The sequence below is a fragment of the Podarcis muralis genome, chromosome 5 (genome assembly GCF_964188315.1).
Source record: "Podarcis muralis chromosome 5, rPodMur119.hap1.1, whole genome shotgun sequence".
Classification (NCBI taxonomy): Eukaryota; Metazoa; Chordata; class Lepidosauria; order Squamata; family Lacertidae; genus Podarcis; species Podarcis muralis.
Genome location: NC_135659.1, coordinates 21,120,884 through 21,131,805, shown reverse-complemented (window position 1 = coordinate 21,131,805; position 10,922 = coordinate 21,120,884). Strand labels below are relative to the sequence as shown.

The 10,922-nt window shown below is 44.7% G+C and overlaps 1 protein-coding gene across 1 annotated transcript; it reads right to left on the bottom strand.

Annotated features, from left to right (window-relative positions):
• C5H1orf53 (chromosome 5 C1orf53 homolog) lies at nucleotides 1-7,081 on the bottom strand. The gene is made up of 3 exons (XM_028732553.2): nucleotides 6,774-7,081; nucleotides 3,408-3,509; nucleotides 1-277 (listed from the first exon to the last, which is right to left on the bottom strand). Exons 1-3 carry the CDS (start codon nucleotides 7,014-7,016, stop codon nucleotides 206-208), a joined length of 417 nt encoding a protein of 138 aa, XP_028588386.2. The 5' UTR covers nucleotides 7,017-7,081; the 3' UTR covers nucleotides 1-205.
• Between the last annotated feature and the right edge of the window lie 3,841 nt (nucleotides 7,082-10,922).

The window sequence follows — 10,922 nt, the reverse complement described above, 5'->3', positions numbered from 1 at the left end:
TTGTCAATGGCTCAGCGCCACTGGAGCACACATGGGGTTTTTATTTTATTGCAATTGGAAAATATTCAGGATGCAGAACAGCAGAGGTCAAAGGAACGGCATTATGCAAAATATGGAAGCTGTAGGGGGCAGAAAAGAAGGAAGAAATGGGAGTGATGGCTGACTCCCCCTCCCCTTCATGGTATGATGCAAAAGGCTTCGATCGTCAAGCGTAGAAAAAGGAATTGAACCGCTTCTTTTTGGAAGGATCTTTAACATTCATCTGACCATATGGACACTGGAGAAAGAGAGAGATGGAATAAGTCATTCTTGATGAGGCCTCAACATTGCCCGTGCTTAAAGACAAAATTAATGATGTCCTATAAATCATTTGTGGCCTCGGGACTTGAAAAGAGAGTGAGGAGGAGGAGGAGGAGGAGGAATTGAGCCATGCATCCCCCTTTTCCTTGCCCTCTCCCCAAACAAATGGTCCTAATTATTGTCCAAGAAACCTCCTTCCTAGATATGTCCCTACTCATTATACAGTATCTGAGTCAACCGCTCCTCTCCCCACTCTGCATGCAATCCTGTATACTCACCAGTGGCATAGCGTGGGGGGTGCAGGGGGGGGCGGCCGCACCAGGCGCAACACCTGGGGGTTAGGGTTAGGGGGCGCAAACCCACGGGTTAGGGGGCGCAAATCCACGGGTTAGGGGGCGCAAATTACTTGCCTTGCCCCGGGTGCTGACAACCCACGCTACGCCACTGATACTCACCAAAGTGGAAGAAAAGAGATCTCACTGAAGTCAAGAGATCTCACTTCCTGAAACCTCACATAAGATGGGGAGACGGGAATAGATTTCTCTAGTCACAAAGTGAAAGCCAGCATCTTTTGTAGCCAGATCCTACTTGAAATTTGGCAATGCATCCAACTGTGTTCAATGAGGCTTACTCCCAGGGAAGCGTGCACAGGACTGCAGCATTAAAACTCACAATTCAAGAGTGTTTTGGAGAGCAACGTGAAGAGGGTGACACAGGTCCCATACACTATAGATGCAGCAAGGTATTTAATCACTTTCAGATGACTAAGACTGAAAAAAGGCTGCTTGTGAAGAGTCAGGGAGGCTGGAGGTGTTTACTTTCTTCTGAACAGTTAATAATAATAATAATAATAATAATAATAATAATAATAATAATAATATTGTTATACCTCACCCTTCTTCTTATGAGAGTCCAGGGTTGCTAACAATAAAATTACAGCACTAAAACAAAATTAAAACCGCAATACAAAATATCATCTAAACAATCAATGTTAAATTATGGTAGATGCACTGAACTGGTTTTTTTGTCAATTAACTGTGTACTATAATTGCTCAGGCAAGGTTGGTTGCTTTGCAGTACTGATCAATGGTTGCAGAGGATGCCAGTTGCTTTTTATTTCTCTGCAACCCGCCAGGTGTAGAGTTGCAATGCTTAGAGGGTTCATCAGTCACATTAATTCATTGCAACCCTTTCCAGGGATTAAAAAGATGCTTCTGGTGAATTATGCAGGAGCCTGAATGGTGAAAGTTAAAATATTTTGTAGACAGGTGCTTAAACCTGGGGTGGGAAACCTGTGACTCTGCAGATGTTGGACCCCAACTTCTATCTAGCCAATCGTTAGGATACAAGTTGGCCATCCCTGACTTAAACAAACCTCAGGTGGTCTGCATCATTTTATAATATAGTTTTCTCCTTTCCTCACACAGAAGAGATTGCCTCTTCCACAATGGGGCTGATCACAACTCTTCCATGTATACTCTGCTGGAAGGTAGGCCTTTTTCTGCAGAAATATTGATTTATTAATATGTAAGCTTAACTGATTAATTATTAGCAGTAACCTATAGAACAGCCCATCTGCCATCTCTCAAATTATGGAAGGGGAAAATTTGGAATAAGATGGTGATGAATAAAATGGGAGGGAAGAAGTAACTCAGAAGACACATTTCAAAGGAATTGGACACTATTTATCCAATATTGGAACAGATATAGAACTGAGAAGCGAGCGTCAATGGACATTTTGACAATGTGCTAAAATTGATTAGCTGACATTGAAGCTGTAAGATGCGATTCCCCCCTCCTTTTCACTCAATATGGTCTTTTTCAATATGATTTTTTTAATATGAAGAAAATAAATGTATATCAAATCATTTATTTTAAAATAAATAACTCATATGGAGGTAATTAAGATTTCCTTAACGAGATGACAGCCCAGTGTGGATAAATGAATGGATTTAAATGTTTTAATATTTTTAATGATGTATTTTATTGTTTCAACTCTGTTCAAGAGGACTTGTGTTGACTGCGCAGGCAGCAAAAAAATAATTTATGAAAAACCGGTGTGCTGAGGATTGTGAAACTTGGGTGCAGGGAGAGTGGAGCCATTGACTTATGACATCCCATAAGCTACTCTGTTGTTACCCCTCCTTTCCAGAACAACATTTCTGGGTAAGAGTCTGGAAGCAGCTCTTGACATTTGCTATAATGAAATTCACATGGAAAAGTTAAAGCAGTAATAAACAGTTTGAGAAGGACCATCGGGATGATAAATGCCCCCTCTGAAAACGTTTTACATATACCAGTGCTGAATGTTTTGCTTGGGGTGGGGCCTATTGATTTTAGTGGGCATTACACCCAAGTGGTGGGTTCAAGGTCATGAGGAGGGATTCAAACCAAATTATTATGATCTGTTACTGTCAAAAGTGGAAGCAATAAACTTGCTAGTGTGTTAAGGAATTTTTTTTAAAGAATGGCTGGAAAGGGGAATTGACGCTACTTAGTAAGGTATTCAAGGCAGTTGCTGGCACTTAAACTGATTAGATCTCCTATTTTATTTGTCTTCTGAAAAAAACCATCTTTTAACAGCAACTCAAAAACCAAGGTCATAAAGATCAGAGGCTATACAAAAGAGCATGGCTACATCTTAAATCTACAGTATGCCCGATTGGTTCACCATAGCTATTTCTGTTCACCCAAGCACATCTCTCCAGAAGCATCTGTAGGAATTTGGAGGTCGTCTTCAAGGTTAGCTCTGTTTGCAAACCTAATCGCTGGCTGCCTAGAACGTGTTCAGGTTTGTTTCTTGACACCAGCAGAAACAGATAAAACATGCTTCTTAGCCACACTGGTTTATGAGGAAGTTAATTCCACCAACTGAGCGAATGTGTGCAGGATCATATATACAAACAATGTGTACATTTTTTGAGGGGACAAAAACAACTACAATTTCTTTTTGTCCCTGGCAATTCAACTGCCTTCCCCAGAGAGGCTTTCATATGCATCCTTTTAAGGGAACAGGTGTGTCATTTACCACTTAAATTCATTTTAAAACTGACTGATTTGTTGATGGAACGCCCTCCTCATGGGAGGCAACAAGGTTTAATACTCACGTGTCTGCAGGAAGTACCACAGCAGTGTCCTCTCTGCAAATGGGCCACTTTGGTGAACACTAGGTAGCCAGTGACTGGATCTATGTAGTTATGCTTCCCAGCCTATTTAAATCACACAGAGAGAACAGCAGACCTTACTTCTTGTTCCCATGATTAAAGGCAAAGGATAAAGGGACCCCTGACCATTAGGTCCAGTCGTAGCCGACTCTGGGGTTGTGGCGCTCATCTCGCTTTATTGGCCGAGGGAGCTGGCGTACAGCTTCCGGGTCATGTGGCCAGCATGACTAAGCCACTTCTGGCAAACCAGAGCAGCACACGGAAACGCCGTTTACCTTCCTGCCGGAGCGGTACCTATTTATCTACTTGCACTTTGACGTGCTTTCGAACTGCTAGGTTGGCAGGAGCAGGAACCAAGCAACAGGAGCTCACCCCGTTGCGGGGATTCAAACCTCCAACCTTCTGATCGGCAAGTCCTAGGCTCTGTGGTTTAACCCACAGCGCCACCCGCGTCCCTTGTTCCCGTGATTAGCACTTGACAAATGCACATGGAACACCCATTGTTATTGGAGTAGTGTTATTGGAGTAGTATTGGGTTGTGGGGGAGACCAAGCAAGCCAGAAGAACAATGGGATGCCGCCTTTAGTGCAGTCTTCCAGCTTTATTCTTTTTCTGAGTCTGCATGGCCAGCCCAGCAGCCAACTTTTAGGGCGCTTCCAGACTGTCACCATTTTGCGGTGGGGTTCCAGTCACATACAGGCAAATTCAGGTTGTGCAATTATAGCTGAATGGGGAGGTCTCGTGTTAGCAAACTTGCTTCTGCCCAAAGTTCAGACTTTTTGTGATAAGGAGAGCGATGGTGAAACGCACTGGCATCTATTCTCCCTGCAAACAAATCAGGATGAGTGCGCAATAGGCAGGTTGTCTGGGAGAGCCCTAAAAAACAATAGCAGGTACAGCTCATGGCATCGCTCCAGAGACTCCCAGTATACTCCAAGATAGTGATGGAGAGGAGGAGGGATGTGAGGAGCGGAAGAGACAAGGAAACTTTGCAGGATGTGCGTGAGCGAGTTTATGTAGAGCCAGGGCATCTCGCTTCACTTTTGGAAGGTGGCTTCGCACATGTGTGTAAGACGGTTAGCAATATTATTCTGCCCTCCGCAAAATTCTGAAATCCCTTCGTTTCACTATGATTTGCATACAGCAGTGTTTTAGTGTAAGATGGGATAGCAAAAAGGAATCTCTCTTGGAGCAGCTAACCATCTTGAACCAGCCCAGCACATTTGCCTGCTTTTCAAAGCATTTCAGATCGGTAAAAGGAAAGCCAGCTAATTTGTGTCCAAGTGGCAGACGCCTTTCTAGCTTGGACGCAGCATTGCCAATTGTAAATGGATGCGAAGGAATTTGTGCCTCGGCAGAGAGGTGTTAAGCAAAGTCACAGCTCTCTGGGCTCAAGAGAATAGGAATGTTCTGCAGATGAGTTGCTTTCCAGTTGTGGGGAACTCTGGGGTACCCCAGTGAGAAGGTCTGTGGTGGTAGACAAACCTGCTGCAGTTTGTGCACCATTTTTATTTTATTTTTACTCTGCAATGTGCAAACACAGGGAAGTGCTGGGTGTATTTCAGGTAGCGGTGGTGAAGAATGAGCTCAGAATGTGAATTTCCCCAGCTCCTGGTGCCTGCACATATTCCAAGGAGAGCATCCTTGCCCTAAAATTATTCCTCTGCTCATAACTGAGACTATAGTCATTTGTTATGTAACCCAAATTTTGCACCCGAAGCTGAATGGTGTGACCTGCATAAATTATGCAGATCAAGTATATTTGTGCATGGCTGTTTATTTCGAATGATTTATTCTGCTTCCGCTCATTGTGAAAAGAGGTATGGAATGATTGCAGGCTCACCCATCCATGGCCCTCCAAACCTTAGTCAGTCACATTTCTGGCTTCTGCGACTACACACATGCTAGCGTTATCTTCCGTCATAACCGTAAGTTCTAGAATCTTGTGTTAAATAAATAAATAAAGCAGAGTTCCTTTTCAACAAGCCAAATTCTGCAACCATTACAAATCCCTGCCACCTACCACCCATCCCAGTTAAAAACATACAGGTTTTCTTGGTGAATCAGACCCAGGGCTAACCAGCCTAGCATTCTGTTTCAGCCAGGTGTTTCAGCCAGGTGCACTTGCAAGCAGGGTGCAAAAAGCAACAGGCCTGGTATACTGCCTCTCTCCATGCAGGTTCTATTTATCTATAATAGCTACTAACAACAGTGTTCGTGGGTGAAAATAAGAGGGCGTGTGCTTACAATTATATACCTCAGATATGCAGATTACACAACATTGATGGCAGAAAGTGAGGAGGAATTAAAGAACCTTTTAATGAGGGTGAAAGAGGAGAGCGCAAAATATGGTTTGAAGCTCAACATCAAAAAAACGAAGATCATAGCCACTGGTCCCATCACCTCCTGGCAAATAGAAGGGGAAGAAATGGAGGCAGTGAGAGATTTTACTTTCTTGGGCTCCATGATCACTGTAGATAGTGACAGCAGCCACGAAATTAAAAAACGCCTGCTTCTTGGGAGAAAAGCAATGACAAACCTAGACAGCATCTTAAAAAGCAGAGACATCACCTTGCCAACAAAGGTCCGTCTAGTTAAAGCTATGGTTTTCCCTGTAGTGATGTATGGAAGTGAGAGCTGGACCATAAAGAAGGCTGATCGCTGAAGAATTGATGCTTTTGAATTATGGTGCTGGAGGAGACTCTTGAGAGTCCCATGGACTGCAAGAAGATCAAACCTATCCATTCTGAAGGAAATCAGCCCTGAGTGCTCATTGGAAGGACAGACCCTGAAACTGAGGCTCCAATACTTTGGCCACCTCATGAGAAGAGAAGACTCCCTGGAAAAGACCCTTTTGTTGGGAAAGATGGAGGGCACAAGGAGAAGGGGACGACAGAGGACGAGATGGTTGGACAGTGTTCTCAAAGCTACCAGCATGAGTTTGACTAAACTGCGGGAGGCAGTGGAAGATAGGAGTGCCTGGCATGCTCTGGTCCATGGGGTCACAAAGAGTCGGACACGACTAAACGACTAAACAACAAAAGTGCTTACAATTACAGTACTGCCAAACAATAGCTAAAGTCACAAAACACGCAGCAAGAGCAAAGCGTGGCAATCTGGGCTTGCTAAACGGAAGCCCTTGCCAGTTCCGAAGCGTCCCTGGCGCAGAAAAAGACCACACCTTTGCTAATAGAAAAAGACGACTCTCAAGTCCGACACTTGCCCCGGTTTGCAGAGCAGCCGCCGCAGCAAAAACCCGGAGCGCCAAGGCGGCTGCGCCAAGGCGAGGCAAAAGCGAAGCGGACTCACCGCGCATGCCTCCTCGTGGAGAGCCACCACCCTCTTCTCCGCTTCGGTTAACCCTTCCCTGCCCTCGCAGGTGCCCGCCTCCCCGGAGCGCTGGGCCGCGGAGCAGCCGCTGTCATCGGGGAGATCTCCTTCCCCGTCCGCCTGGCCGTGGCTCAGCGGCCTCCTGCCCCGCTGCCCCGGGGGCTTGCAGGGGATCGCCCTGCTGCTGGTGGTGCAGCAGCGCGCAAGCGACGTGGTCGCCATGAGCGGGACGGATCCAGCCCCGGTTCCCCCCCTTGGGCAGGAGCCGCAGCCACTTCCTTGCCCAAGAAGCCGCGTCGGGCTCCACCCACCATCTCTCTCTCTCTCTCTCTCTCTCTCTCTCTCTCTCTCTCTCTCTCTCTCTCTCTCTGGGTCGCTTTAGGAAACGCTCCGGGAGCCACTCAGGATCGGGGCCCTTTCTTTTAACGCAGTGGTGCGGCAGGAGAGGGTGGCAAGTGTGGCGGGAAGATTCAAGGACAATCAAAGGAGCATTTAAACATTCCGGTGTAGTGTAGTATAGCATGAAAATATATATATTTTTTATTTGCAGAATGTGGCTAGGTGTCTTTTCAATAAGAGAGCAAGGGCACTAAGTGATTGGGTTTGCAGACATACTTACGGTACATACGTATGTAAGAGGCTCATTTGTAATTATATTTTGGGAGAGATTTTTAGGAAAGCTGCTTTGTTTTATACCTTCTGGATGTCCCGTGAGCATATTATAAAGTAGTTATAAATCCAGCCCTGCTAGTCGTTTATTTTTTGTTTCCAATGTCCTTCTCATTAATAAATTGGTATGGGGCAAGCAAATTTTTATTCTAAAAGTGAGGCCCAGCAAAAAAATGTGTAAGAACCACTGCCTTTATGCTCATAGATTTGTAGGGTTGAAAGGGATTCCAAGGGTCATTTAGCCTAACCCTGAGATTCCTGTATTGCAGGTGGTTGGAGTAGACGGCCCTTGTGGTTAGGGCAGCCGTACGTCTGGGATTTCCAGGATTCATCCGTCGGAAATAGTCTCCAGGCGGAATTTCTGAAGATCGGTATAAGTGTCCTGGAGAACCTGGGCGTATGGCAACCCATGTCGGAAGTGGGTGGTGGGTTTTTTGAGGGGCGGTTTGAATTTCCTTAAAAACAGCTGAACCACTTTGGCCCCCCAAAAACAATATGGGAACCCTACTTGTGGTATCTTCCATCTCTATGATTCTGTGTTGTTTTAAAATTTATACATTTGTAAGCTTTTACAAGCAGTATCCATACGAAATAATACCATCCATTATCAAATAATAAAAGTGCACCTAGCTGGATTACATGTCTTGATAGGCTTGCAAAAAGAAGCAGCAGCTTTTTAACGAGCATATGAAACAGTACAATGAGGGTGCTTGCCTAATATGAATCAGCAGAGAGTAAATTCCCACCGTGACACACACATGCAGCACGAACAGAGCTGGAGGCACACCTTAAACACTCCCAACTGAAAAGCCAAAGTCCTCTGCTCCCACTTCGGATCTCTAGTGACATAAGATGTCCACAGAGCCCACAGCTTTGCTCCCTGCACCTGTCCATAGTCCGCCTCAAGCTGCAAGCTTTGCAGGCAGGAACATTGTCCCTCCCTCTGGCCCAGAGGGAAGGACTGGGAGATCTGGATGAGTCATCTCCAGCCATCACCTAGCCTTCTTGTTCCCATGGCAACACATCACAGGGCTATTAACACTCTTTTGTCAAGTCCAGGTATTGCCACATGGAGAACTATACTCAGAAAGCTAATAGGAAACCTTCCCACCCATATACGTGTATATATATATATGTGCATATAGTTTACATACATACACATACAACACATATATCATACATCCATACTTACCTGCAATAAGCTGTGGAAACAGTGGAATGCCCTCTCCACAGTTGTAGCTTTCCTCAGATGCCAAAGACACACCTCTTTGCCCAGCCACTCTCTTAATGGCAATTCCTTTCAAGCCGATTTTAATATGGTATTTTTCCATTGTTGTAACCTGCCCTGGGACCACATGGTGAAGGACAGGTAACAAATCTTAACAACAACAACACCACCACATAAATACATACACACACATTTGGAACCTGCCTCTAAAACACATTCTTTTCCCTCAAAGAATTCTGGGCCGTATAGTTTTTATGCCTCACAGAGTTACACTTCCATCAATGAACTACAGTGCCCAGAATTCTTTGAGGGGGAAAAATGTGCTTCAGAAGATACAGTGGTACCTTGGTTCTCGAACTTAATTCATCCTGGGAATCCGTTCGACTCCCAAAACCGTTCAAAAACCAAGGTGCGGCTTCCGATTGACTGCAGGAGCTTCCTGCACTCAAGCGGAAACCGCAGCAGACGATCAGCTTCTGAAAAACATTTGCAAACCGGAACACTTACTTCTGGGTTTGCGGCATTCTGGAGCTGATTTGTTTGGGAGCCAAGCCGTTTGAGTACCAAGGTACCATTGTATAGTGGGGACACAGCCTAAAGTCATCCACCCAGAGCCATCGTGTCTATTGGCAACAGTTCTCCGTAGTCTCAGGATCTTTCCCAGCAGCTTCCAACCCCTGATACTTAACTGAAGTTGGGGGAACTTGCATGCAACATATATTTTTCCAAAGAAAATAGAGACATCCTATTCCTTAATAAGCTTGCTATTTATACCTTGTCCATCTGACTGGGCTGCCACAGCAGCTCTAACCATACATAAAAACATAATAAACATTAAACATTTTAAAACTCCCCTACACAGATGTCTTCTAAAGGTTGTATAGCTACCGTATTTTTCGCTCTAGACCATAAGACACACCTAGTTTTTGGAGGAGGAAAACAAGAAAAAAAATATTCTGAATCTCAGAAGCCAGAACAGCAAGAGGGATCACTGCACAATGAAAGCAGCGATCCCTCTTCCTGTTCTGGCTTCTGGGATAGCTGCGCAGCCTGCATTCGCTCCATAAGACGCACACACATTTCCCCTTACTTTTTAGGAGGGAAAAAGTGAGTCTTCTAGAGCAAAAAAAACGGTATTTACTTGGCCCTGGGGGGTCAGATAGCTCCACCCCCTCCAACATTTCTCCAATAAAATAGGAAAAGGGCATTCCGGGATCGAATCAGAAACCGAGATGACTTCTGTAAATCTGGGACTTTCCCTGGAAAATAGGGACACTTGGAGGGTTTGATATAGTCATGTCTTCCACCATTAAATTGTAGCCCATTCCTCTTAATATGGGACGTGGGGGCGCTGTGGTCTAAACCACAGAGCCTAGGGGTTGCACAACAGGGTGAGCTCCTGTTGCTCTGTCCCAGCTCCTGCCAACCTAGCAGTTCAAAAGCATGTCAAAGTGCATGTAGTTAAATAGATACTGCTCTGGTGGGAAGGTAAATGGCGTTTCTGTGCGCTGCTCTGGTTTCACCAGAAGCGGCTGACTGACATGTTTTTTGTTTGCTTGTTAAAAGCTGCTGCCTAGCTGTTTTTTCTGTAAAATGAAAATTGACAATGGGTGCGTAATGCCTGGGCTAGCCAGATAAGAGTTGCAATCGTTTAGGGAAGTTTTTAATGTATGATGTTTTATCGTGTTTTTAATATTCTGTTGGAAGCTGCCCAGAGTGGCTGGGGAAACCCAGCCAGATGGGCAGGGTATAAATAAATAAATTATTATTATTATTATTATTATTATTATTATTATTATTATTATTAGCTGGGGTTCCATTGTCTGCATAGCTGCTTGCCATTTTCTGTGCCTAGCAAAACCAGAATAAATTATACAAAATAGTAATAATATAGAATAAATCAAGCAACGTAAGATAACATTAGCAAACTTCCCCGTTTTGTATTTGGGCTGCGTGTGCACATTTAAATCACTTCCTCTCCCCCCAAAAGAATCCTGGGAATTGTAGTTTACTCTTCACAGAGCTACTGTTCTCAGCACCCTTATCAAACTACAGTTCCCAATATTTTTTTGGAGGGGAACACTCTTTAAATACGCTGTAAACATATGGTGTATATATGTGGCCAAGGTAGGCTGATCACCAAAGTCAGCTTTTATTCCTGCAGAACTGAAGGAAGTGTCCGCACCTCCTTGGAAAGACAACCCACTCACATTCTGGCTTTAAAGCGTTCT

What these genes read in the sequence shown, in the direction of transcription:
- C5H1orf53 (XM_028732553.2), bottom strand. Translation starts at nt 7,016, where the DNA reads ATGGCGACCACGTCGCTTGCGCGCTGCTGCACCACCAGCAGCAGGGCG. An exon ending in TCCACGAGGAGGCATGCGCG is followed by an intron (nt 3,510 to 6,773) that starts GTGAGTCCGCTT and finishes TGATTTAAATAG; the next exon opens with GCTGGGAAGCATAACTACAT. An exon ending in GTGGTACTTCCTGCAGACAC is followed by an intron (nt 278 to 3,407) that starts GTGAGTATTAAA and finishes CTCTTTCTCCAG; the next exon opens with TGTCCATATGGTCAGATGAA.